At 33.2% G+C, this 23,565-nt stretch overlaps 1 protein-coding gene across 2 annotated transcripts in view; it reads left to right on the forward strand.

The window, feature by feature from the left end:
* The first annotated feature begins 923 nt into the window (after nt 1–923).
* The window catches only part of LOC148106697 (disintegrin and metalloproteinase domain-containing protein 2-like), a 123,141-nt gene continuing 100,499 nt past the window's right edge, over nt 924–23,565 (forward strand). For both annotated transcript variants that reach the window (XM_087860574.1, XM_087860575.1), the window contains exons 1-6: nt 924–978; nt 1,475–1,551; nt 6,515–6,570; nt 15,473–15,551; nt 21,419–21,495; nt 22,133–22,301. In XM_087860574.1, coding sequence (XP_087716700.1) covers nt 924–978; nt 1,475–1,551; nt 6,515–6,570; nt 15,473–15,551; nt 21,419–21,495; nt 22,133–22,301 — 513 coding nt within the window. The remainder of the gene's footprint in view (nt 979–1,474; nt 1,552–6,514; nt 6,571–15,472; nt 15,552–21,418; nt 21,496–22,132; nt 22,302–23,565) is intronic.

Raw genomic sequence — 23,565 nt, forward strand, 5'->3', positions numbered from 1 at the left:
AGGAAACCATGATGTGAATTAGAAAATATTTTGAAATGAATATTAATGGAAATAAAGCATATCAACATATAATATATTGAGTATAATACATATAAATTGGGTGATAAATTTAAAGTGATGATAGATGAACATTTATAGTTTTAAATATATATAATAAAAAGAATGGTTTAAAATGAGCAAGATAACCTTCCATTCTTAGAAGCCAGAAAAAGTAGAAAAATTACACCCAAAGTAAAAAAAGGAGCACAAAAGCAAAAATCAATAAAATAGAAAAAAACATAGAATAAGAAAAAATCCATTATTCACAGGATGGATGGATGGATGGATGGATGGATGGATGGGTCTCGTAATCATTACATTAAAAAAACTGACATGTAAAAGAGTACATGGTGATTTGTTCCATTTATATAAAGTTCAAAAACAGACAAAACTAATCTATGATGGTGGCGGTAATGACTGTCATGGGGCATTCTGGGGGGTTTGGTGGTTCTATGTTTTATTTCTTGATCTGAATCTAGGTGTTAATTACACTGGGTTGTTCACTTGAATATTAATTGAACTGTTAGCCTATGGTTTATAGAATGTATCTATATAGATATATAGATATCTTCAATGAAAAGTGCTGTAAGAAGTGTGAATGAATCTTCCTGTTCATTGTTTCTTCAGCCCTGCGTTTTGGAAGTGATTCTGCTTTTTTTAGCCTCAAAGTGGCGTCAAACTGATTCTCGAAGTCTGCACAGACTTAGGGGCCAAGATAGCCTACGTTCAACAGTGCACAGCATCCACCCTCTCGAGCCACCTCTGCTCTCACAACCAACTGCCTCTTGCCAGGTGCGTGGCCAGGAGGGGTCTCCTCGCGCTCCCAACTGCCCTGTCGGCAAGCCAACTGCCGTTATTCCGGCTGGCATCTAGGACGTGAAGCCATGTTGTGCTTACTACTTCTTCTCATTGGGCTCGTCGGGGTCCAGACAGACAGGAGTAAGTATAAAAACCTTTCCTCTGACCTTTCGGAATGTCAGGTCTCGTCTCCGTTTTCTTCTGAGAGGTCAGGTATCCCTGGGAAAGGGCTTTCTTGTAGGGGCTCCGACTCTGTAAGCCAGAGACCACAACTGCATCACCTTCCCCAACCAAAATCCACACTGGATGTGAGGGGACTTTCCCCCTCGTCTTGGTGCGGTATGAAAGATGAGAGATGCCATGGTTGAGTGAATACCTCAAGGTTAGAGTTTCGTATATTGCTCTGCGTTTTCAACCTGTGGAGTCTGTAGTTGGAAAAACCAAAAGACCTGACTTTATTTGTACTGAATTTCTCTTTAAAGTCTTGTAATTCTTAGAAAGAGGTGGAAATGGAGTGTATTTGAAAAGACAGTTTTAAAAAAGGTGGCGTTTGAAAGATTACAAATTTAGATGAGGAAATAATGGAGGAAGCTATGAGGTGATGGTGTTACTCTAATAAAACATTTGTACCTTGCAGATTCTGAAAGACTACGTGTGCAAATTACAATACCAGAGAAAATACGGTCAATATTAAGTGGAGGAGTTGAGTCACATGTAATTCTCACTAACATTTTTCACATTCTAAAATAAGGGGGATTTTTTTAATAAGAAGTAAACTTGGACTTTTCATCCATGCAAACTTGGTGGATTTTATATTTATGTCCAGTTTTCCTTAAGTGGAAAAGCCCTTTTGGCAACGAACCAAGATAAACCGTGCTTCATAGAGATACGGTGCAGTGATGCTTATTGTCAAAGTCCATAGAAATACGGTGCAGTGATGCTTATTGTCAAAGTCCCAAGTCCCATGTTTTAAATCTGTTTTCCTCTTGAGTGTCTTTGAATAATCATTGACCTGATTCATCTAGAGACTCTCTTCTTACTTGCTTACTAGGCTATCTTTGGAGGGTTTTTTTGTCCTTGTTAAGTAAGCCTATGGCTTCCTTATACTGTATAATGATCATTTCATTTAATGAAGTTTTATATGAGTAATTTTGATTGCAAATATGTTAATCATTAAGATTTTTTTTCATGCCATCTTAGTTCATCTTGGTCCAGGGTATTAGGTTTTCTTTTCTTTGAATTTGAAAGAAAAATGTTTTTTTACTAATTTCTAGAATAATTTCCAAGATATGAAATGTGTTTTTTCAAACATCACACCTTAATTTTCTTTTTGGTTGGGTAGTAAATGTTGTGGTAATTTGAGTGCAAATATTTCCTTAGCAACTACCCACTTGTCACCCTAATTTACAAGCTTAAAAATTTCAATATATCATTTTAAAAGGAATGCATATTTATGAAAACTTAAAATAATTTAAATAGAAAAAAGTGAGGTATTTAACAGTATTTTGAAAGAGTTTTAGTTTTTAATGCAAAATGAATATGGAATTGCTTGCTCATATTTGAAAATATATACAGAATCTACTTTGAAGGAAATATCTTCAACCAGGCATCACCACCTTCTATGGTAGTAATTCTCATAAGAGAAGTACAAAAAAATCACCTGTCCTCAACTGTCAAATTCATGAGGGAAAAAGTTTGACTACTTTGTTAATGTCTCTATCCCCCATGTTGAGAATAGTGCTGAATACATAGTATTTTTTGAACCAGTGAGGCTATGTGGTACTTATTGGTTTAACAAATGCTGTAAACATAATATAACATAGTGTATGTTTACAACTGTTATAATTAATAAATAAACGATATAGATTATAAGAAGAGAATATTCAATTAGAAGTTCTAAAAAATACTGATCGGCATGTCTACATGTGAAAAGTATAATGAAAGTGGGGAAAGAATCAAGAATTAACAGTAGACCACAGCTAAAGAGATAGATGCAACATATAAATGACTATGGGAGAAAGAAGATAGAATTAGATGCTTAAGTACATAATAACTGAAATTCCTGAAAAAGGAGGGGAAAACCTGGGGAAGAGGCTATATTAAACATATAAAAACTGACAAATTATAGAAAAAAGAGAATCTTCAGTTGCAAGTATGACAACGCAGAATAAATAAAAATCAGTATTAACAACACCTTGACCTAGCAAAATCAGAATTCCAGACATTCTAGTGGATATTATAAAATAGGAGTAAAATAAGAATAAAGAAGAAGGCCCAAATATTAAAATTAAGTAGAAATGTAGAACAAAAAATAAGGGAAAACACACACATATATATATATGTACACGTATATTTAATAATTATTGCTAATAGCATGTCTTTGATAAAGTGTGTGTATTGTACACATATGTCTATATGTATATATACACACACATATATGTACAACACACACACACACACACTTAGGCCAAAAATATGAGTTACTTAATAGTATTATTTAAAAGGTAAAAACTTTTTAGGATATAGTCAATCTTTGTTGAAAGACATTAGATTCTCTTTCCCTCTCTCTCTGGCCCCTCCTGCTTGTGCTCTCCCTGTCTCTTTCTAAAATAAATAAATAAATAAATAAATAAGTACATACATACATACATAAATCTTAAAAAGAAACAACATACTACAACCACTAATAAAAGTGGAAAAATAAAAACTAGATCATGTTAGCAGTCAAGAATACTCAGTATTTTCTTAGGTCAGTTTTCACCAAATCTATAGATTGACTGCTGTTCCAATAAGAAATTTCATGGAAATTAGCAGATTGATTCTAAAATATATATGGAATGGTAAAACATAAAAAATTGTTAACTTTGAAGAACAAAACAGTGATTCACTTATTTCATTTCAAAACCTATTTTAAAGTTTAGTAATTAATATAATGTGGTATTTTAAAAGACAAATTAATAGAACAGAGTAGAAGCCTCCCAAAGACCAATGCACATATGAATTTTTTCAATTCAGTGGTGGCAATGAAATCATTGGATAAAGAATGTACTGATTAATAAATGGTGAAGGCACAGTTGATTAATGATAGGGAATAATGATAAAGTATATATTAATGTTACTTGAGACACCAAAATTGATTCAAGATCATTTAAATGTATACATCTGAGAGTAAAATACTAAAAATCTGGAAGACAAGATAGAAGATTATTTCTCAGACCTTATAATAGGGAAGAATTATACCAAATAGAAAAAGGAGCACAAATTCTTAAGCGAAGGATTTAGAAATATCTAGATTTAAAGATAAAAATAAATAGCTACCATAATCAAAGTGAAAAATATTCCAGGCTCACAGAAGATATTTGCAAACCATGTAAAACACAAAAGGTAGCCCGAATATATCAAGAATTCATACAAGTCAATAAGATAAAAAAAAAATAGAAATGTACAAAGTTATGAATGACAACGGTTAAACTTGAAAGGATAATAATTATCAAACATATATACAAATCAGGATATTTATAGGGAACTGCCAAGCAAACACAATAGGTTACTATTTCACATCATCAATGGCAAAAGTTAAATCTAACAAAACAAAATGCAATTAGAGGAGATGGATAAAAGGATAATATTATTTACTTTTTGTGAATGTCTACCTTGGTACAACAAAGCCACAGATTAATTTTAAACTTGAAGTGAGGGGCGCCTGGGTGGCACAGCGGTTAAGCGTCTGCCTTCGGCTCAGGGCGTGATCCCGGCGTTATGGGATCGAGCCCCACATCAGGCTCCTCCGCTGGGAACCTGCTTCTTCCTCTCCCACTCCCCCTGCTTGTGTTCCCTCTCTCGCTGGCTGTCTCTATCCTGTCGAATAAATAAATAAAATCTTAAAAAGTAAATAAATAAATAAATAAATAAATAAATAAATAAATAAACTTGAAGTGAAGTTGCAAAGTACTTTTTAGTAAAAGAAGTTCGTTCACTCATAGGTTTAGTTTAACATATCTAACAAATATGCAGAAAGGGAAATGTCTAAGATTATTTATTGGGGCATTGCTTAAAATAGTGAAACAAAACTAAACATCCATTGACAGCATAGATGAATCAAATGTGCTATATTCAGGAAATGGGATACCTTACCATCAAAAAGAATAAATTATAAAACTACATGTATTGATGATGATGATGATAGGAAATGTGTGCATAGCGCTTTATTATATGAGATAGTGTTTCAAGCAGAGATGTAATCGGCAATGAAATATATAACTTGTAGAAGTATTACATTTATGCAAAGCTAAAATTTATGCAAAAAAATACTTAAACATCCATAATTAGTATAAATATAAAAATATGGGAATGATAAACACAAAACTACGGATGTTGGTTAGCTGCAGTGTAAGAGAGGGTATTATCATGGGATGAGAGAGTACTTAAAATTGTTTTCAAATACTTGTAATGTTTTTATTTTTTAACAAAGATATTGGCGACAAGGCATTTTATATAATTTGTTGTAATGTTTATATGTCAAAATATGTAATCATTAAAAATAATAATCATAGCGTATAGAGAAGATCAAATGCCTTTGAAAAAACATCATGCATAAAGTTGAAATATTGAAAGCTTTTCTCCTGAGATCAAGAAAAAGATAAGGATGTCCACTATTACCTTTTCTATTCATCCTTGCCTGGGAATATTAGCCACTGCAATAAGGAAGGAAAACAACAAAAATTAAAAATAGCCATAAAAATTGAAAAAAATAATGCTAACATTATTTATAGGTTAAATGATTGTATATAAAATAAAATCCAAAAAAATCTAGAGAAAATTAGAAATAACATAACAATTTAGTAAATTCTTTAGAGTCAAGATCAATACACAACAAAACAAAAAGAAACAAATTCAAAACATGAAAATCAATTGTATTTCTATTCTGCAAAACAAAAGTATAAAATGAAACTTTAAAAAATTTTACACTACTTCAAAATCAAAATCTGAATAAATCTAACAAAGATAAGCAAACCTCCTCCCTGAAGACAGTAAAACAAGATGAGAGGAATTAAAGGAGTATAAATAAAAATAAGCGGAGTATATTCCATGCTATTGGATTGGAAGGCCCAATAATGTAAAGATGTCAAAGCTACCCAAACTGATCTCTAAAGACTAAATTGCCCATTTGTGAGACCTCATTTCTTAATCTTACTATTATTAAATAGATCGATGGGTTTTGATACAAACTTAGAATGAATTTTATAAAATGTGCAAATATACATTATGTGCTGTTAAATCTTTGCTCTACTATATGAATTTTGTATTGAATAATTTATACTCTTTCCTTTTAAGCATAAGTTTTGAAGTGGCCGTCAGTCTTTATTAAGCTAATGTAGTTATTGGATGAAAACCACTTTTTCAGATTCAAAAGTTTTATTAGCTTTTAGTTATTAGTTTTATTAATATTTAAAAATTACCAAGTAAATGACACAAATCATATTCTTCCACCCATCTTTATTATGAAAGCCAATATTTAAATATCAAGTTTCATTGAAATCAACATTAAATTATAAATTTTCCTCTTTTTATTGTATTCATGTGCTTTGAATGTAATTATCATTAATAGAAAAAGATAGTTTTCCTTTCTAACATTCTTCTTACTTTTCTTTGCCTTTTTAATATACTCTTCTTCCAGGTGTCCTACAACATTATGATTGAAGGAAAAACATACACGGTGAACCTAATGCAAAAGTAGGTGACCTACATTATTCTATCACCTGTATTTGATCTCATTATTGTTTATAATTAATCTACAATGTAATTATTTTGCATTTTTAGATTCTCCTAGTTACTGGCTATTCATTTGTCTCTTATTTTATGCCTTAAAAAACTTTAACTCTATATAATAAATATCTAGACGTTGAACCTGTAGTGTATACTCCCATCTTTCTCCTTCTCAGTAGCACCAGATTTTTATTTGGTTATCCATGGATTTCATGAAAGATGAATTTTGTTATTTTTAAATCTTTATCAAAACATAAATATGGGGGCACCTGGGTGGCACAGCGGTTAAGCGTCTGCCTTCGGCTCAGGGCGTGATCCCGGCGTTATGGGATCGAGCCCCACATCAGGCTCCTCAGCTAAGAACTGCTTCTTCCTCTCCCACTCCTCCTGCTTGTGTTCCCTCTCTCGCTGGCTGTCTCTCTGTTGAATAAATAAATAAAATCTTAAAAAAAAGTTTATTTAGAAAAAAAAACATAAATATGTCTTGTTTTTGAATCCCTCATATTCAGCTATATTTGAAGAGAACATCATGAATTTTAGGATGGAAAGAATAGTGATAAGTAAAAGAAAATTACTTAACGCATTATATCAGAATGTTGTTAGGACTTGGAATATAATTGTCATTAGCCAAACTTAATCCCATGCCAGCTGATGAATTTAGAAATAATAAGCACATCATACGAAGGAATAAAGGAAAATCAGAATTGTAATGATACTTTTTAAACAGTTAAAATAGGAATTTCAGAAATCTACATTAATATATTTTTAAAATTGTGAAATTATTTTTTTCTCTCCAAATTTTTATTTATAGGCCAGTGTAGGGCATTAAGGAGGGCACATATTGCATGGTGCACTGGGTGTTATATGCAAGTAATGAATCATGGAACATTGCATCAAAAACTGGGGATGTACTATATGGTGACTAATACAGCAAAGTAAAAATTACAAAAATAAATAAATAAAATTTAAAAAAATTAAAAAAATAAAATCCAGTTCGTTAACACATAGTGTAATATTAGTTTCAGGAGTAGAATTTAGTGATTCATCACTTACATACAACACCCAGTGCTCACCACATGTGCCCTCCTTAATCCCCATCACCTATTTTGCCCATCCCCCGCCCACTTCCCCTCTGGTAATCCTCAGTTTGTTCTCTATAGTTAAGTCACTTTTATGGTTTGCCTTTCTCTCTTTTTTTCCCCCTGTTAATCTGTTTTGTTTCTTAAGTTCCAATATGAATGAAATCATACCCTATTTGTCTTTCTCTGACTGACTTATTTCACCTAGCATAATACACTCTAGCTCCATCCACGTCATTGCAAATGGCAAGATTTCATTCTTTTTTTATGGCTGGATAATATTCCATTTCATATATGCCACATCTTTATCCATTCATCTGTTGATGGACCCTTGGGGTGTTTACATAATTTGGCTATAGTTGGCAATGCTGCTATAAATATTGGGGTGCATGTATCCCTTTGAATTACCATTTTTGTATCCTTTGGGTAAATAGCTAGTAGTGCAGTTGCTGGGTCATAGGGGAGCTCTATTTTTACCTTTTTGAGGAACCTCCATACTATTTTCCAGAGCATTTGCACCAGTTTGCATTCCCACCAACGCTGTGAGAGGGTTCCCCTTTCTCTACACCATTGTCAATATCTGTTGTTTCTTGTGTTGTTAATTTTAGCCATTCTGACAAGTGTGGAGCGATACCTCATTGTGGTTTTGATTTGTATTTAACTGATGCAGAGTGATGTTGAGCATCATTTCATGTGTCTGTTAGTCACCTGTGTCATCATTGGTTGTATTATATATTCTATACTTTTTTCCTAATATAAAAGAGACAGCTTCTGAACGGCAGTGTATTTCTTTAGCTTTGTCTTTTTTTACATTAGGAAAACAGGGTATAGAATAGACAATACAACTACTGATGATATAATTTATGAATCAAGTATTACACACTCTACAATTAATGCTTTTCTTTTCACACATACAAGCAAAGTACACTTAAGCAAAAACCATCACATAGTAGAACACAAAATCTTTGAAAAGTAACCACATTCTCAATGACAAGCATGATAAAATTAGAACATAATTATGAATGTTTAATCAAAGAAGAACCAGCTTTTTGAAAATTAAGTAAGAGTTACCAAATAAGTCTTGGCTTAGAAAAATTCAAAATATTGTTGCAGAATGTCGATAAAGTAGTCACAAATAGAACTCAACTTTTTAGATATGACCAAATCTGTAATCAGAGTAAAATGTAAACCTTTAATTTTTTTTCATTTTATATGCAACAGATGAGAATATAGTGAGTAATACTGTAGTGAAGAGGAGACAGAATAAAGTGTGGCCAGGGAATCCCTGCTGGTGGAGTCACAAAGCCTTCAGTGATCACTGTCCCTACTCAGGGTGTCTTGACAGGTAGTTGGCTTCAGGCTTAGCCAACAGTTTATATACAAACAGGGTGATGTCACTTGCACTCTCAGCAGCCTATGAAGCTTTGGCTGTGTGCAGAGCTAGCAGCGATATGTGTCTTGTACAGAAACTTGGCAATCGCCTAGGGCCTTCAAACACACAAAATTAGAACACCAGTTTTATCACATTGCTCAAAGGTGTTTTTGCCAAAGTCAGGAATGGATCTAGATTAGAACATTGAGGGTAATACTACAGGCAAACCTCATTTTATTGTGCTTCACACATACTACATTTTTTTACAGATTGAATGTTTTTGTGGCAACCCTACATCAAGCAAGTGGTTTTATAGATGTTTCTGCTTCATTCCTGGTGGGTCCATTTAGCTTGTTCCAATGTTTATATGTTTCGTCATCTCAGAGTTGCAGCAATGATGGGGCCATTTGTAATCCATTCCACAACTGCTTGAGATGTAGTTTAGGGTTTTCGTTTTTGCATGCGATGCTCCTGCATTTTCAGGATTGGGTAGCTTCATTCTGCCCATTGTCTACAGACAGCAGGTATTGATTTTTTTCTCCTTCTGTCTACAAATTGCTGAGGATATTTCTAGCTCTGTGCTCTCTACTGGAAAGTCCACGGTGTGTTCTCATGGTAGAGATCACAGGCCATTTAACCCTCCATCCCTAAGGCACAATTGTGGTCCAGATTCTGTCCTAGTTTGCAGTGTCACCTGCTCACTCAGCTGCAACACTAGTCTTTATTTTACTTCTTCGATCATTCTGTTTAAAGCAAGCGTCAGTACACCTTTTGCAAAGCGCAAACATTTTAGAATGAACTCCACATGGTCTCTCTTGCAACCACTCAGTTCTGCCATTGTGAAAGCTGGTATAGGGAATACTCAAATAAATGGGCATAGCTATATTCTAATATCACTTTATATATATTTTAAAAAGTGGTGGGTTGGGTTTGGCCTGTAGGCCATACTTTGTCAACACATTTTATTGTTTAATGTAGTACCATATTTAAAAATGGTTAAAGTTAATTGGTCATTTCTGTATGTTGAGAGTGTAAATGGAAATAGGGGATTGGGCTTCTCTCTTTCACAAAATCACCACCAATTACCTTTATTTAATTGTTGTTTTAATATTTCTTGTTGTACAATATATTAAATATAAATTAAAATACATGAAATATTTTATGCAGCTAAATGAATAATTATGAGTGAGCATTCCTGTACCCCTGAACATTAAACACACATTGACTGCCCTCCAAAAGCCATACAGTTACCATTTTCCATCCCTGTTATTTGTAACTACTTTCCTGATCATTGTGATAACCATTTCCTTGATTTTATTTAATTATCCTAAGTAATATATTTCTATTTGTGCGTTTTGAATTCTAAATGAATCACAGCATATTCTCCTACAGCTTATTTCAGTCACTCAAAATAATGCCTGTGATATTTATCAATGTTGTTAAAAATAATTCCAGTTTATCCATTTTTATTACTGCATAGGATCCAATTTCATGATTATGCAACAATTCTGTTATTTTGAACATTTTGGTTTTTTCTATTATGGAGTTATTACAGATATTCAAATATGAAAACTCTTGTATATGTATTCTTTGGCACATGTGCACAAGATTTTCTAGGACATGTAACTAAGGATAGTCTGGATGGTTAAATTATATGCATTGTCATAATTATTAAACAATTCTCCCAAAGCATTAGACTAATTTATATGCCCCTCTGAATTGCATATTATATTAATAATGGTAGATAGTTCAAGTTTTCAATAACTGTTGATTATGTACTGACGTCTTACTGTGATTTAATATGTATCTCTCTAAATGCAAATAAGTCTGAATACTTTTAAAAATACGTCAGTTGGCTGCTTGGATTTTCTTCTTTGTGAAGCACCTAAAAAAGACATTTATACTTTTTAAAAAGACATGCCTAATCTGACCTATTCTTTCCTATTTTCAGTAATTCTTTTAACTTTTTGCCTAAAAGTCTAATTCATGATGTGTTTTTCAAATAACTTCTATTTTATGCCTTCTGTTTTCACACTGATGGTATTTTAGTAAGAGAATGTTTCCTTTATGAAAAATTATAGTTTTATCTTGCATAAAAAAATGCTCCTTTACTCCAGGTGTCCTCTACATTGTATGATTTTTGTGTTATTACTTTGCTTTTAATTTTTTTGTGTTTATTTTGATTTTTGTTTATAACTTCCTCAAAAGAATTCTAAGTTGATTACTCATCAACCATTTTTATTTTCTAGTTAAAAAATTTAAGGCCAACTTTTTACTCCAAATACTGCCTAGCTGCCCCTCACATTTTTAGATGTGTAGAATTTTCCCTGGTTTACCATTAGCAAAAATTTTTAAGTTTATATTATATTTCTTCTTTGGCCCATGAGTTATCTCACTGTATCTCTAAATACCAATACATGTGGCACTTTCTAGATATTATTTCTAGCAATTTTTGATCATAGAATATTCTTTGATTTCAGTCCTTTTAAAGTTGAGGCTAACTTTGTGATGTAATGTATATTCAGTTTTTGTAAATATTCTATACGTACTACAAAATAGCATATTCTGCAATTATTTACTATAATGTTCTTTTTAAATCATGTCCTAGAATTCTTCCTTATTAAAAAATGATTTTTCTATTTAGTAATATATATGTGTTAAAATCTTTCACAGTGATTTTTCAAATTGATTAATTTTGAATTCCATATTTTTAGATTATAAAAAATTAAATAAAAATTTTAAAAATTTTACCTTTTTGGTGAATAAAATTTTAACATTATGAAGTGGCTAGTAATTATTTTAAATTTTATCTGATATATGTATAGTTACACTAATTTTCTTTTGTTTAGTATTTGTAAACTACATTTTTCCTACCATTTTCTTTCAATTTTTATCCAGTCTGGATTTTTCTTTTATTGAGTGTGAAATTCTTTCTTTAAATGCAGTCCAAATGATCATTTTTTACTTTGTAGTTATTCTTCTTTTTGTAATTTGAAAGAAATGATTGTATACATACAGACATCCATCAAAGCTACTATTTCATTCTAATGGTTTTTATTGTTTCCACTTTCACAGTTAGCTCTAAGATTCATCCAGAATTGATATTTATGTGTTTTGTGAGCGTAAGAGTGAAGATTTAAATATTTTTTCATATTAGCATTCTATGGATTTAGCAAAAGCTGTTGGGAAGAAAACACAACCTATCTTCACTGCACTGTAATGTAATCAATGTCATAAATTGAATGACTCTGGACCCTTTTCTCTCTTCTGCTAGTTTATATATTTATTCTTGCACCTTATTTATCTATACAAATACCATACTGTACTAATTACAGTGACTTTATAATCGTTCTTAATGCCCAGCCTTGTTCAACAGTTTTAAGATGTCCTTGCTTTTCTTGACCCTTTGATTTTCCATATAATTTTTGAGATCATTGTATTATTTTTTTGTGCCTTTTATTTTATATTATTTTTTCTTTTATTGTCTTCATTTTAATGAATCTGTCGTTTTATATTGTACCATTTCCCATCAAATAAATTCTTTGTTATACATTCTTTTACTATTTTTTAGTAGTTTATCTAGATTAACAGGTTAATCTCTGAGTTATTGAACCTAATATGCATTATTATTTTATCAGTTACCTTATGTTGTCAAATCATTAAATTTTTAAATTCCACTTGCCTTCTTTTATGCTTTCATCATTTTTCTTCAGCCATTATAATCCTGCATACTTTTAAACCCCAAAGAGGTTATTTTTTGTACAGTCAATATTCTTTTATATTTAACCATAAGTTTACTCATTCTGGTGCTTTTCATTTCTTCCCGCATTTCCATTTCTATATGCAGTTAATTTATATATCTCTCTGTAATTCTATTTCTGTTGCAATTCTGCTTGTTTTTAATTATACTGGTTTGTATTCATTGTTAAATTTTTACCTGACCCTACTCTTAAACATTTTTTTGCTGGGATAAATTCTAGGATGATGTTTTTAAAATGACTTTAGCCTTTTAAAATTGTCATTCTGTTGTCTTCTGACTTTCTTCATTTTTATTGACAAGGTAGTTGTCAGTCTTTGTCAGTCTTTGAAAGTAACATTTTTTGTTTTTCTCTTTCCTCTTAATACTTTGAAGATTTTATTTTGATTTTCATTAGTCTTTTAAACAAATCAGATGTGATTTTTCTTTGCTTTTATCATGCTTAAATCACATAGAGCTTATTGATTCTGTATTACCAGTTTAAAAATATATATATTTGCTCTTGTTTTCAGAGAATTTAAGTTTAGCTCCTTGGCCACTCTCACAATTTCCAACATTGGCAAAATACTTTACAGGGAGAGAAGCTATATATTTTATATACCTCAAGAATTCATTACTTTCTCTCTAGGGGTACATGACACCAGGGGTTCTGCCTCTTTCTAGACATCCCAGGAGCTTTCTTGCCCAAACACAGACATTTGAATTTTTCTTTCTTTTCCAAAAAACTGGTGTCTGCATATGACCAGCTAAATCTCTTCATAGGACCTTCAACTCAGAATCTCTGTGTTTCCTGGAGCCCCACCCCACTGTGGGTCATATTATTTTTTGGTATGACAACAATGCAAAAAATCTGGCTCTGCTTATTAATGTTTGGCTCTTTGACCTTTTGCTTCAACAAATCCAGACTGCCGTGGTAATCACAACTCTTTATATTATGCTTATTAGAGAAATGAAATGGGATATCTACATTTACCCTTTCTCTTTATAGAGCCATGTCAGCATATTCTTCCCATATTTACAAATAATATATTGTGATGTGAGTTCTCCATCTAATCTGTCGAATTCTTGTCACATTAGTTCAATCTGTATTTACCATTTGCTATTTTACCAATATTCTTCTAAGTGCTTGAGATGCACTAATAAACAAAAGGGACAGAATCTCTGTTTATATTGTTATCAAATGAGACTAATAATGATATTAATGTGGGAAAGAAAGGCAAAGGAAAAATTAAATTTCCTTGTTACCTACAGCCCACTGACAAGTCTTTGAAATAGGCAGAGTGACATGCTCTAGAAACTGAGCTGTCTTGATGTTAATACTTTGCTAAGGGCAAAAGGCAATCTTAGCTCAACCCCCAGGATCCTGTGAGTCTACTTTAACATATAAAAATTCCTTTGGAAACTTCCTTTATCTCTACCCCCAAAGATACATGTTGGCAATCATCCCACAAGCATATGACCCACTGATATACATCTGAAGAGTCTCATGAAGATGGTTTTATTAGACAGTCATGAATGAAATTTTCCTAACAATGCTAGCCCCTCAAGGTCCTGGAAACCTTGCTTCCACAATTTCTTAGAGACTGACCCTATCACTAACCCCCTCCCAACTTGAAAACATATAATCCATGACTCCTCATGACTCCAATGCAGTTCTCTCTGCCTACGGGTCCTATCTCCGTGCTTTAATAAAACCATCCTTTTGAGGGGCGCCTGGGTGGCACAGCGGTTAAGCGTCTGCCTTCGGCTCAGGGCGTGATCCTGGCATTATGGGATCGAGCCCCACATCAGGCTCCTCTGCTATGAGCCTGTTTCTTCCTCTCCCACTCCCCCTGCTTGTGTTCTCTGTCGCTGGCTGTCTCTATCTCTGTCGAATAAAAAAAAAAAAAAAAACCATCCTTTTGCACCAAAGACATCTCAAGAATTATTTCTTGGCTGTTGGCTTTGAACCCTAACGTTTTTCCTACATCAATATCACAAATGAGTGCATTAGGAAGAATGTTAGAAGGTGATAAGTGCTTAAACAAAAATAGAGAGCAGAGTTAGAAGTATTGTTTGAAAATCTTATTTTTGATAATTAAGAAAGTTGCATTTTAAAAATAAACTTTCCAAGATAAGCCTCACTGAGAAGTTGATATGTAAGCAAAGACTTGAAGTAGATGAGACAATGAACTATGCTGAAGAGCATCCCAGGAAGGGGCAACAACAGGTACAAATACTTGGAGGCAAAACTTGCCTATTTATTTTTTTTAAGATTTTATATTTATTTATTTGAGAGACAGAGAGCACAGAGCACAAGGAGGGGGAGGGACAGAGGGAGAAGCAGACTCCTTGCTGAGCAGGGAGCCCAACTCAAGGTTCGAAGGCAGATGTTTAACCAACTGAGCCACCCAGCTGCCCCTTGCGGATTATGTTTTAAAAAACAGCCTAGAGGACAGTGTGATTGTAAAGTGAGTGAGAAGAGATCTAGACACCAGGATTTTTGAGTAAAATCAGAACAAAGTCCATGAATTCAGGACTCTATTTCTCCCCAACCCTGTCTATAAGATAGACCCTGTCTATCTACCTGTCTATAAGAAATACAATAAAATAGGCATCTTTTCAAAATAGGAGCTTAGAAAACAAATTCCCCATTATATACCTTTTACTTTTATTTTACAGAGCTTTTTTACCTCATAATTTTAGAGTTTATGGTTATAATGGTACAGGAAGTACGACACCTCTTGAACAACAGCTTCAGGTATGACTTTTACTGCCTGTTTTACCTTCATTATGTGAGTTTCTGTGACCACCTTGCTTAGGGTTGGCCTGTTAGAAAACAAAGGGTTGGAGTGATGTTTTGTTTTAAGTGAAGTTAACCATTTACTTTTGATGATGCTATAACTGAACTAGCATGAGTTAGCTCCTTGATGAGTTACTGACAGAGACTGTACTAGGTGGTTGTCACATAAAGGAGACTATTTGCGACAAATAAGGTCACAGGGAATAGCTCCAAAACCTAAGCAGGAATGAGCAGGTTCTTTTTATTTCGTGTTTAGGGTGAATATTCAGAAAGGGGAGTTTTGTCATGGTGTGTAAAGGTGGGCATAAAGTTGTGCAGGTGTCCTTGGAAAATATGCCCATACACATGTTTTATGCTTGTTAATGAAGCTTGTGCTCCTCATAGGGTGGAGATTTTAGCATTATAATGAAACAGAGGTAAGTGTTGGACAAGGGGAGGGGGCTATGGGCATGCTCAGAGAGCCAGTACAAACTAGATGGGGTCCTGTGCTCTTATCTTGGGTAAAGAATGCAGGGTTTTGCTTATTTTTGAAACAGCTCTGGGAGTTTTACTACAGATTTATTGTCTTTGATGTGGTTAGGCTATTTCCTGGCCTGGTAGAGACTTAGTTTTTGCATTCCCTTTGTTCCCTTAACATCCTTAACTACTGAGGGGTTTTGCATTTCTTTGTAATTCTGATACCTCAGGAAGCTCTACAAGAGCTGTCCTTGGGCAAATAGTGCTGGTAGGGCATAGATCACAGAATGCATGGTGCACTGGGTGTTATACACAAATCATGAATCATGGGGGGGAAAAGCAACAAACTAAGGATATACTGTATGGTGACCAACATAACATAATAAAAAATTATTATTTAAAAAAATAGCTGGGGGCCTAAAATGACTTCTCTTGTGTCACAAAAGCTATGTCTCATCTTTCTTTTTCTGGGGACTCCTAACTTTCTGCTTACACACTGTGTCTCAAGTTACCCTTTTTACACAAACCAAAAATGGTTGTGATTTCTTTAAGCTATTATTTCACGATGATGTACACGTATGTACTTAAGTACATGTAGCAATAGGATTGAAAAGATCATGAAATACTTAAAAGTGAAAAAACTATGATTTGAATCAGGAAAGGTAAATCCAGAAAGTAAAGGAGAATCCAAAGACTTGTCTAACATATGATCAAGGGCCAAATAAATACACATGTAATTTCATGTATATTTAAGAATATATTAAATTTTCATGTATTTGGAACACTTCAGGGTCATTTAATAATGTCTATAATTTATTGTAAAAATAATAGAGCAGTGTGCATAGAATTTCAGGGATTACCCATGTCTGAAATGCTGTTTTTCTTTTTTTCTTTCTTGCTTTTCTGCTGCCCTAACAATTCCTATTCTTTTTTTCTGTTTGTGTTCCTGATTTCTGTATAGTGAATCAATCAGTACTTTAAAGCATTTTTATTTAGACTAAACCATTAACAAAAGAAATAATAGATATGATGATTTGCTTTGAATTTTGTTCAATAGATTAGGCAAATATCTGCGTCATCTACAGAAATATATAAATACTACATGCTGTCAAACAATGTCATACACACACATAAATATATAATATGTGTGTGTGGCATCAATAAGTGTATGTTTGTGTGTGTGTGAGTGAGAGAGAGACACAGTTAGAACCAGTGAGACAAAAAAAGATACACATGCCTACAGTATCCCATACCTGAATTTTATGTAATTCTGCCATACCCAACACTTAACTTGCTTCCTACTGCTGAGGAGGTAACCATGAGAGATAAATGTATAATTTAAAAAACAAAGCAAAGAATGCTTTATTGATAACCTGAACGAAGTAGGTTGTTAACATTGGCTTCAACTGCCAGTATATGGTGCCATATAGGTAACTTACATTTGCAAAGCTGCAAGCCTACTTCCAGTGCAGGAAAAATCAGGAAGGTTATTAAATTAGATTAAAAGTAGGTAAATTTGTCTTTAATGAAGTCTACAATAGATTTTGATCCTTTAAAGTCATATTATCTAAATACAGACTTATCTACAAAGGAACAAATCAGCCCTCCAGACATAGAAAGAATTTGTTCCCAGTCCCTAGAGCTGACAAGTATAAGCCGTTCATTATTGTCATGGACTTTACAACCTCTCTAGAAAAAATAAATATTCATCATGATTAAAAGGTAAAATCACCAGGACAGCATAATAATTCAAAATGTGTATGCACATAAAAACAGACCTCAAATTGTAAGAGGCAGAAATGGACAGAAATGAAAAGAGAAATAGATAAATTATTAAGATAATTGAAGATTTAAATATTCTTTTCTCAATAATTGATAGATGAAGTAGAAAGAAACTCAGCAAATCTGTTGGACCTTGAGTGGAACTATCAATCCACTTCATCTAATCAACATTTATAGGAGATAACACACAGTAGCAACAGTATATGCATTCTTTTTAGTGCAAGGAGAATATTGAACAAGATGTAATAGAGAAAAACAGTGCAAGAAATGGAAATGATAAGAACAGGAAAAACCAAAGAAGGAAATTGATTAATAATAATAATGATGAGCTTTTGGATTCCTCCATGAAAATTTTATCCTATGCTTACTTAAAAGTGATTTTTTACTTACTGATTTACAACTTTTCCCATTATTTATAATGCTGATATAACTTATTGATTATTCTAAAGAATTTGAAATGTTATCAATCTGAATAATAGAAACCACATTTGGAAGGAAGTAGACAAAAGCTGGTGGAAAGGTCCGGGTATTTTATCTTGATCTTATGAAGTATGATTCATACAGCTGAAACTCTACATGGGCCCACAAAAAAAAGAAAATACAAAGTAATTCATTGATGGTATGCCAATGAAATATTAAAAAAAATAAGACTAGATACTGTTTTAGTTTGTTTAATCAATATAAAGAAACCATATAGCAACTTGAACAGGGAAAGTGTAATATAAAGAATTATTAGCTGTAACAGTGACTAGAATAAAAAATAAGAAGTAAAGAGAACTCTAAAAAACATAGGAATACTGGATACAAGAAGCAGCCAGCAATCCTAGGACTGAAATGAAAAAGCCAATCTCATTATCCCAGGATTGAGATGCAAACCTCGTTAGAAGGGGCACAGCTGTGAATCTCTGAATAGTAGGAAGTCACAATGGTGCTGTACCAATAGGTATAGCCATAGAGTTTCCCTTTGGAACTTCTCAGAAATCTGTTTAGGGTAGTCAGGAAAGCTGTTCAGGAAGAGGGATCTCACAAAGCTACTCTGCTACAAAAGGAGAGAGACCAGAATTATGGGAGGAACCTGCTGGCTGATGGGTGCTAGTAACCATGATACACTAAAGGATCTGTGTACTGGAGAAACGTCAAGCACTGAGGGATCCTGGTGGTGCAATGAGCAGGACAATTAAAGGAGCCTTCCAAACTAGCACACTGGAACCAGGAAACAAAGCTCTGGCCTCACACTCTTCAACACCCTCTACTGGCAAAACTTCAGAGCCACTTGGCAAAGGAAAAAATAATTTAGGGGCCCAGATTTATTTTCACAAAGCAGGTAAAAGATTTATTAGGAGCTGAGTGCCAAGACATCAATAATCGATAAAGTCTACAACTTTGACTAGTCAGCTTTCATTTGCACCCATTTGAACTCTGGTAAACAACATAATTACCCTGTATTTCTATTTAACAAGATTCAGCTACCCTTTTTACAAGGGAAGAAATTCCCACCCTTCCCCTCAATTGAGGAGACACACAATCACAAGAGCCATCGTGTCCATTAATTAATACTATGTTAACTAGAGATTAAATTGTGAAGTTAACTTCCAACAACTTGCAGGAAAACTAATAACATGAAGAAGGAAAAAGAAAAAGGTTAGTATATACAAATAAATACAAATGTATACATATAAGAAACAAAGAGAAGAGAGTTCCATTTCTCTGAGACTCCAATTAAACATATATTAGACAACACTGTCTCACTGATTGCTGCAACTGTATTTAATTTTTTTAAAAAATGTTTTATTTCTTTATTTGACAGAGCAGCAGAGGGAGAGGGAGAAGCAGACTCCCTGCTGAACAGGGAGCCCAATGTGGGACTTGATCCCAGGACTCTGGGATCATGATCTGAACTGAAGGCAGACACTTAACTGACTGAGCCACCCAGACACCCTGCAACTATATTTAATTTTTAAAGACTCTTTTTTTTCCTCAGCTTTCTTTCAGATTTGATAATATCTGTAGGTTCATACTCTAGGTACTTTTTTTTAACCCTTTCTATTACCTTCTCTAATGTGCAGTAAGACTTATCCATTATATTCATTTTATTTTTTTTAAATTTTTAAAAAACATTTAATTTATTTATGTGTGAGAGAGAGAGACACAAAGAGAGCACAAGCAGGGGGAATAGCAGGAAGAAGGAGAAGCAGCTTCCTGCTGAGCAAGGAACCCAATAGGGGACTCAATCCCAGGACCCTGGGATCATGACCTGAGCCAAAGGCAGACACTAAACCAACTTAGCCACCCGGGCATCCCTAGAGTTGACATTTTTTATAACCTTTATTTCTCTGCTAAATTTCCCTACTGTGCTCAAATTTTCCTTTATATTATTGATCACATTTTTAATATCTGTTTTAATGCCTTTTTTTTTCTTAACTAATTCCAAAATCCTGAGTTGTTTCAGGATCAGTTCTCTTTTGGATTTTTCTCTTGACTATGGGCCACATTTTTCTTTTATTCATATACACAATATTTTAAAATCATATACTGGCCATATTCAATGATACATTGGACCTTGTGACTGTTTTTATTCTTACTATTGCAGACAATTAACTTGACTGGAACCAGTTTCTAAATTCTACTCTCTTGTGTTTGGAGACAGCCCAAAATCTCTCCTTAGTTCTTTCAGTTTTTCTTGTCTTAGTTTCTGCTAAACTACTTGAGATTTCTTTCATATAGTCTCAATATAGATGTAAGTACAGAACCTACGCCTGAGTTAATAGCACCCATTTTTAAGGCCTCTCTTTGTGCCTCCTCCTTTCCTATCGCATCTCAATTTCTAGACACTCAGTAATTTTGTTTTTTGTTGTTGTTGTTGGAACATTAGCTACTTTAAGTTGCCTTAGTGCCCTCAGGTGAAAACCATTACAAATGCAAATCCAGAAAATGCAGTTTTCTTCTTCTAGTTTGGATTCCCTGCCCCCTGCTTTACTTTTCCTGCCTTTGTAGTGATAGTTTAAAAATTATTTTTCCAGAGTTTATATTTGTTATCAGTGAGAGAGTTAACGCAAGCTACTCTGCCATTACACTCAAATATTTCTGAGAAGAAAAATTCTCTTCTGGATTCATTTTTTTAACCTCTATCTTACAAAATTAAGTGAAGAGAGTGTGAGGAAAAAAAAAGTTGTTAATGATTTTTACTTTGATCCGAATGACTGCAAATGTCATGTTTAGTTTTTAACAGGAAAAAATATGAAAATGTACATAATTCTTTTCTTTTTTAATACTTAAAGGTTTTAATTCTCTGAATACCAAGAGTTAACATTTTATGATTACCCTTTGAAAATAGGGTACTTGGGAGCAATTTTGAAGTTTTCAAAATCAGTGCAAAATGCTTTTTGACACTTCGGGGACATTTTTGGAGAATTGAGCCAAATGTTCATTTAATAATCTTATAAATCTATTTTGGAAACAATGAGCATTTGATACATACACACAAATAAACATACATGTTTTAAATATTTGAAAATAGTTCCTTTAACATGAATTGTTTTAATGAATTATTCTAATAGAGATACATGTATTTTATCTTTATTTTTCAGAATTTTTGCCACTACCAAGGGTATATTGAAGGTTATCCAAATTCTATGGTGATCGTTAGCACATGTACTGGACTCAGGTTATATTATATCATTTTATGATTACAAAGTAGAATAGTGTTTTAGAAATTTTTTAATTATTTTTTTTTTTGAGAGAGAGAGAGAGAGAAAGAGAGCATAAGTGGGAAGAGGCAGAGGGAGAAGGAGAAAGAATCCTAAGCAGGCTCCATGCTCAGAGTGGAGCCTGACACAGGACTTGATCTCATGACCCTGAGATCATGAGCTGAGCCAAAAACCAAGAGTTGGTTGCTTAACCAGTTGAGCCACTCAGGCACCCCAGAAATGTTTATATTCTTAAAATTATATTCAGGAGTTCTAAAGTGAGGCATGACTTATTGTGGGAAACTCTCAGTGGAAAAGCATAGAATGCAAATTCTTGTAATGTCTCCTACCCAATATTGAATTAAGATTTTTGATATATTTGTAGACTATAAAATACGAATTGCTAAGTGAATACTAATAATGTTAGTATTCTGTGCCACTCTGTAAGCCTGTGGATATTCAGTAACTTTTTCCTACATTACCATCTCAGACTAACGCTCAAAATAATCTACACACAATTAAAAAATAAACTCATTCAGTGTCATTTTCTTATTTATTGTATTGACTTTTAAAATGCATTATCTTATTTTTTTACTTATGTTTTGAAATTTGTAGGGGCTTACTACAGTTTGAAAATGTAAGTTATGGTATTGAGCCCTTGGAACCTTCAATTGGTTTTGAACATGTGATTTATCAAGTAAAACACAGGAATAAAGGTGTTTCTTTATATGCTGAGAAGGATATTGAATCAAGAGAAATGCCCTATAAAATACAAAGTATAGAGGTAGGTGATTGAGTAAAATATATGATTATTACCAAGCAAATATATAAACGATGTATTTTTCTAATGTACAAATTATTTACATAACATTATAGTAGATAGATAGATGTGCCAGAAACATCATGACTTCGATTGTAAGCCTTAAAATTAGTCATTCAATTTTTTAGAACTCCAAGCTGGCATTTTCCACTGTTAGTAGCATGTTTTCTTGAAATCTAGATCTTCACTGTCTGCAGATGCACTTCTTTCTCCATATTTATTATGTCAAAATTTTGATATAATTAACACAAATGCAATTCACATAAATATTGAAGATACATATCTAAAGTCCTGGGGAGAATCACCAACATCTTTGAAAACAACTGCCTGAGAGAGGTCATTACTTTTTCCTCAAGAAAGACAGGGTTAACCTTATACAGGGATGGAAAGGTTACTTCTACTGGCAAAGAAGATTCATCAGAATTTAGGGGCTCACTGAACCCGAGCTTCATCAGAGTCTTCCCATATGTCTTCATTGCAGTTTTCAGGATATCATTTCTTCCTAATTAATGTCCTCAATTTAACAGTAGGCTCATGTAACATTGGAAGTTCAGCTTGTGTTATAATTTGTCCATTCATATAAATGAGATTCTGAGCTTGGTTTTCAGCAATCTCAGTTCACCAAATACAGTAGTTAAGGGGCTCTTTCAGGGCAGATATTTCTTCAGAGAAACATAATCAACAAGATGCATGTATATGTATATGTATGATTGGATGAGGTCCAACCATTTGGAAGGATAATCTGCTTTTCTCAAAATTCCCCAATATAAATGTTTATCTAACCTAAAATCACTTTCACAGAAACATCCAGAACAATGTTTAAATACAAATTAGGGCACTGTGGCCCAATCAAGTTGACAGATAAAATTAACCATCACACCAGAGTTAGAAAATTCATTACTATATTTCTTCTAAAATTTTTATTGTTTAATATCTTACATATGATCCAATTTATGTCAATTTTTATAGAGTGAGGTGGAGTTCTAAATTCATCATTTTTTATTTGTAACCTAGTTTTCCCTACCCTTTTATTGAAAAAACTATATTTTGTTCCACTGAATTTTCATTGCTTTATTCACCCAAAGGTCAGTTGACTGTAAATGTTTGGGATTATTTCTACACTTGCAATTATGTTTCATTGATCCTTATATCTATTCTTATGACAGAATCACACCTTTTTTTTTTTCTTAACTACTATACCTTTGAAGTATTTTTTGGAATCAGGGAT

This window comes from Ursus americanus, unplaced genomic scaffold (assembly GCF_024610735.1).
Source record: "Ursus americanus isolate L20-20 unplaced genomic scaffold, mUrsAme1.1.p SCAF_132, whole genome shotgun sequence".
NCBI lineage: Eukaryota > Metazoa > Chordata > Mammalia > Carnivora > Ursidae > Ursus > Ursus americanus.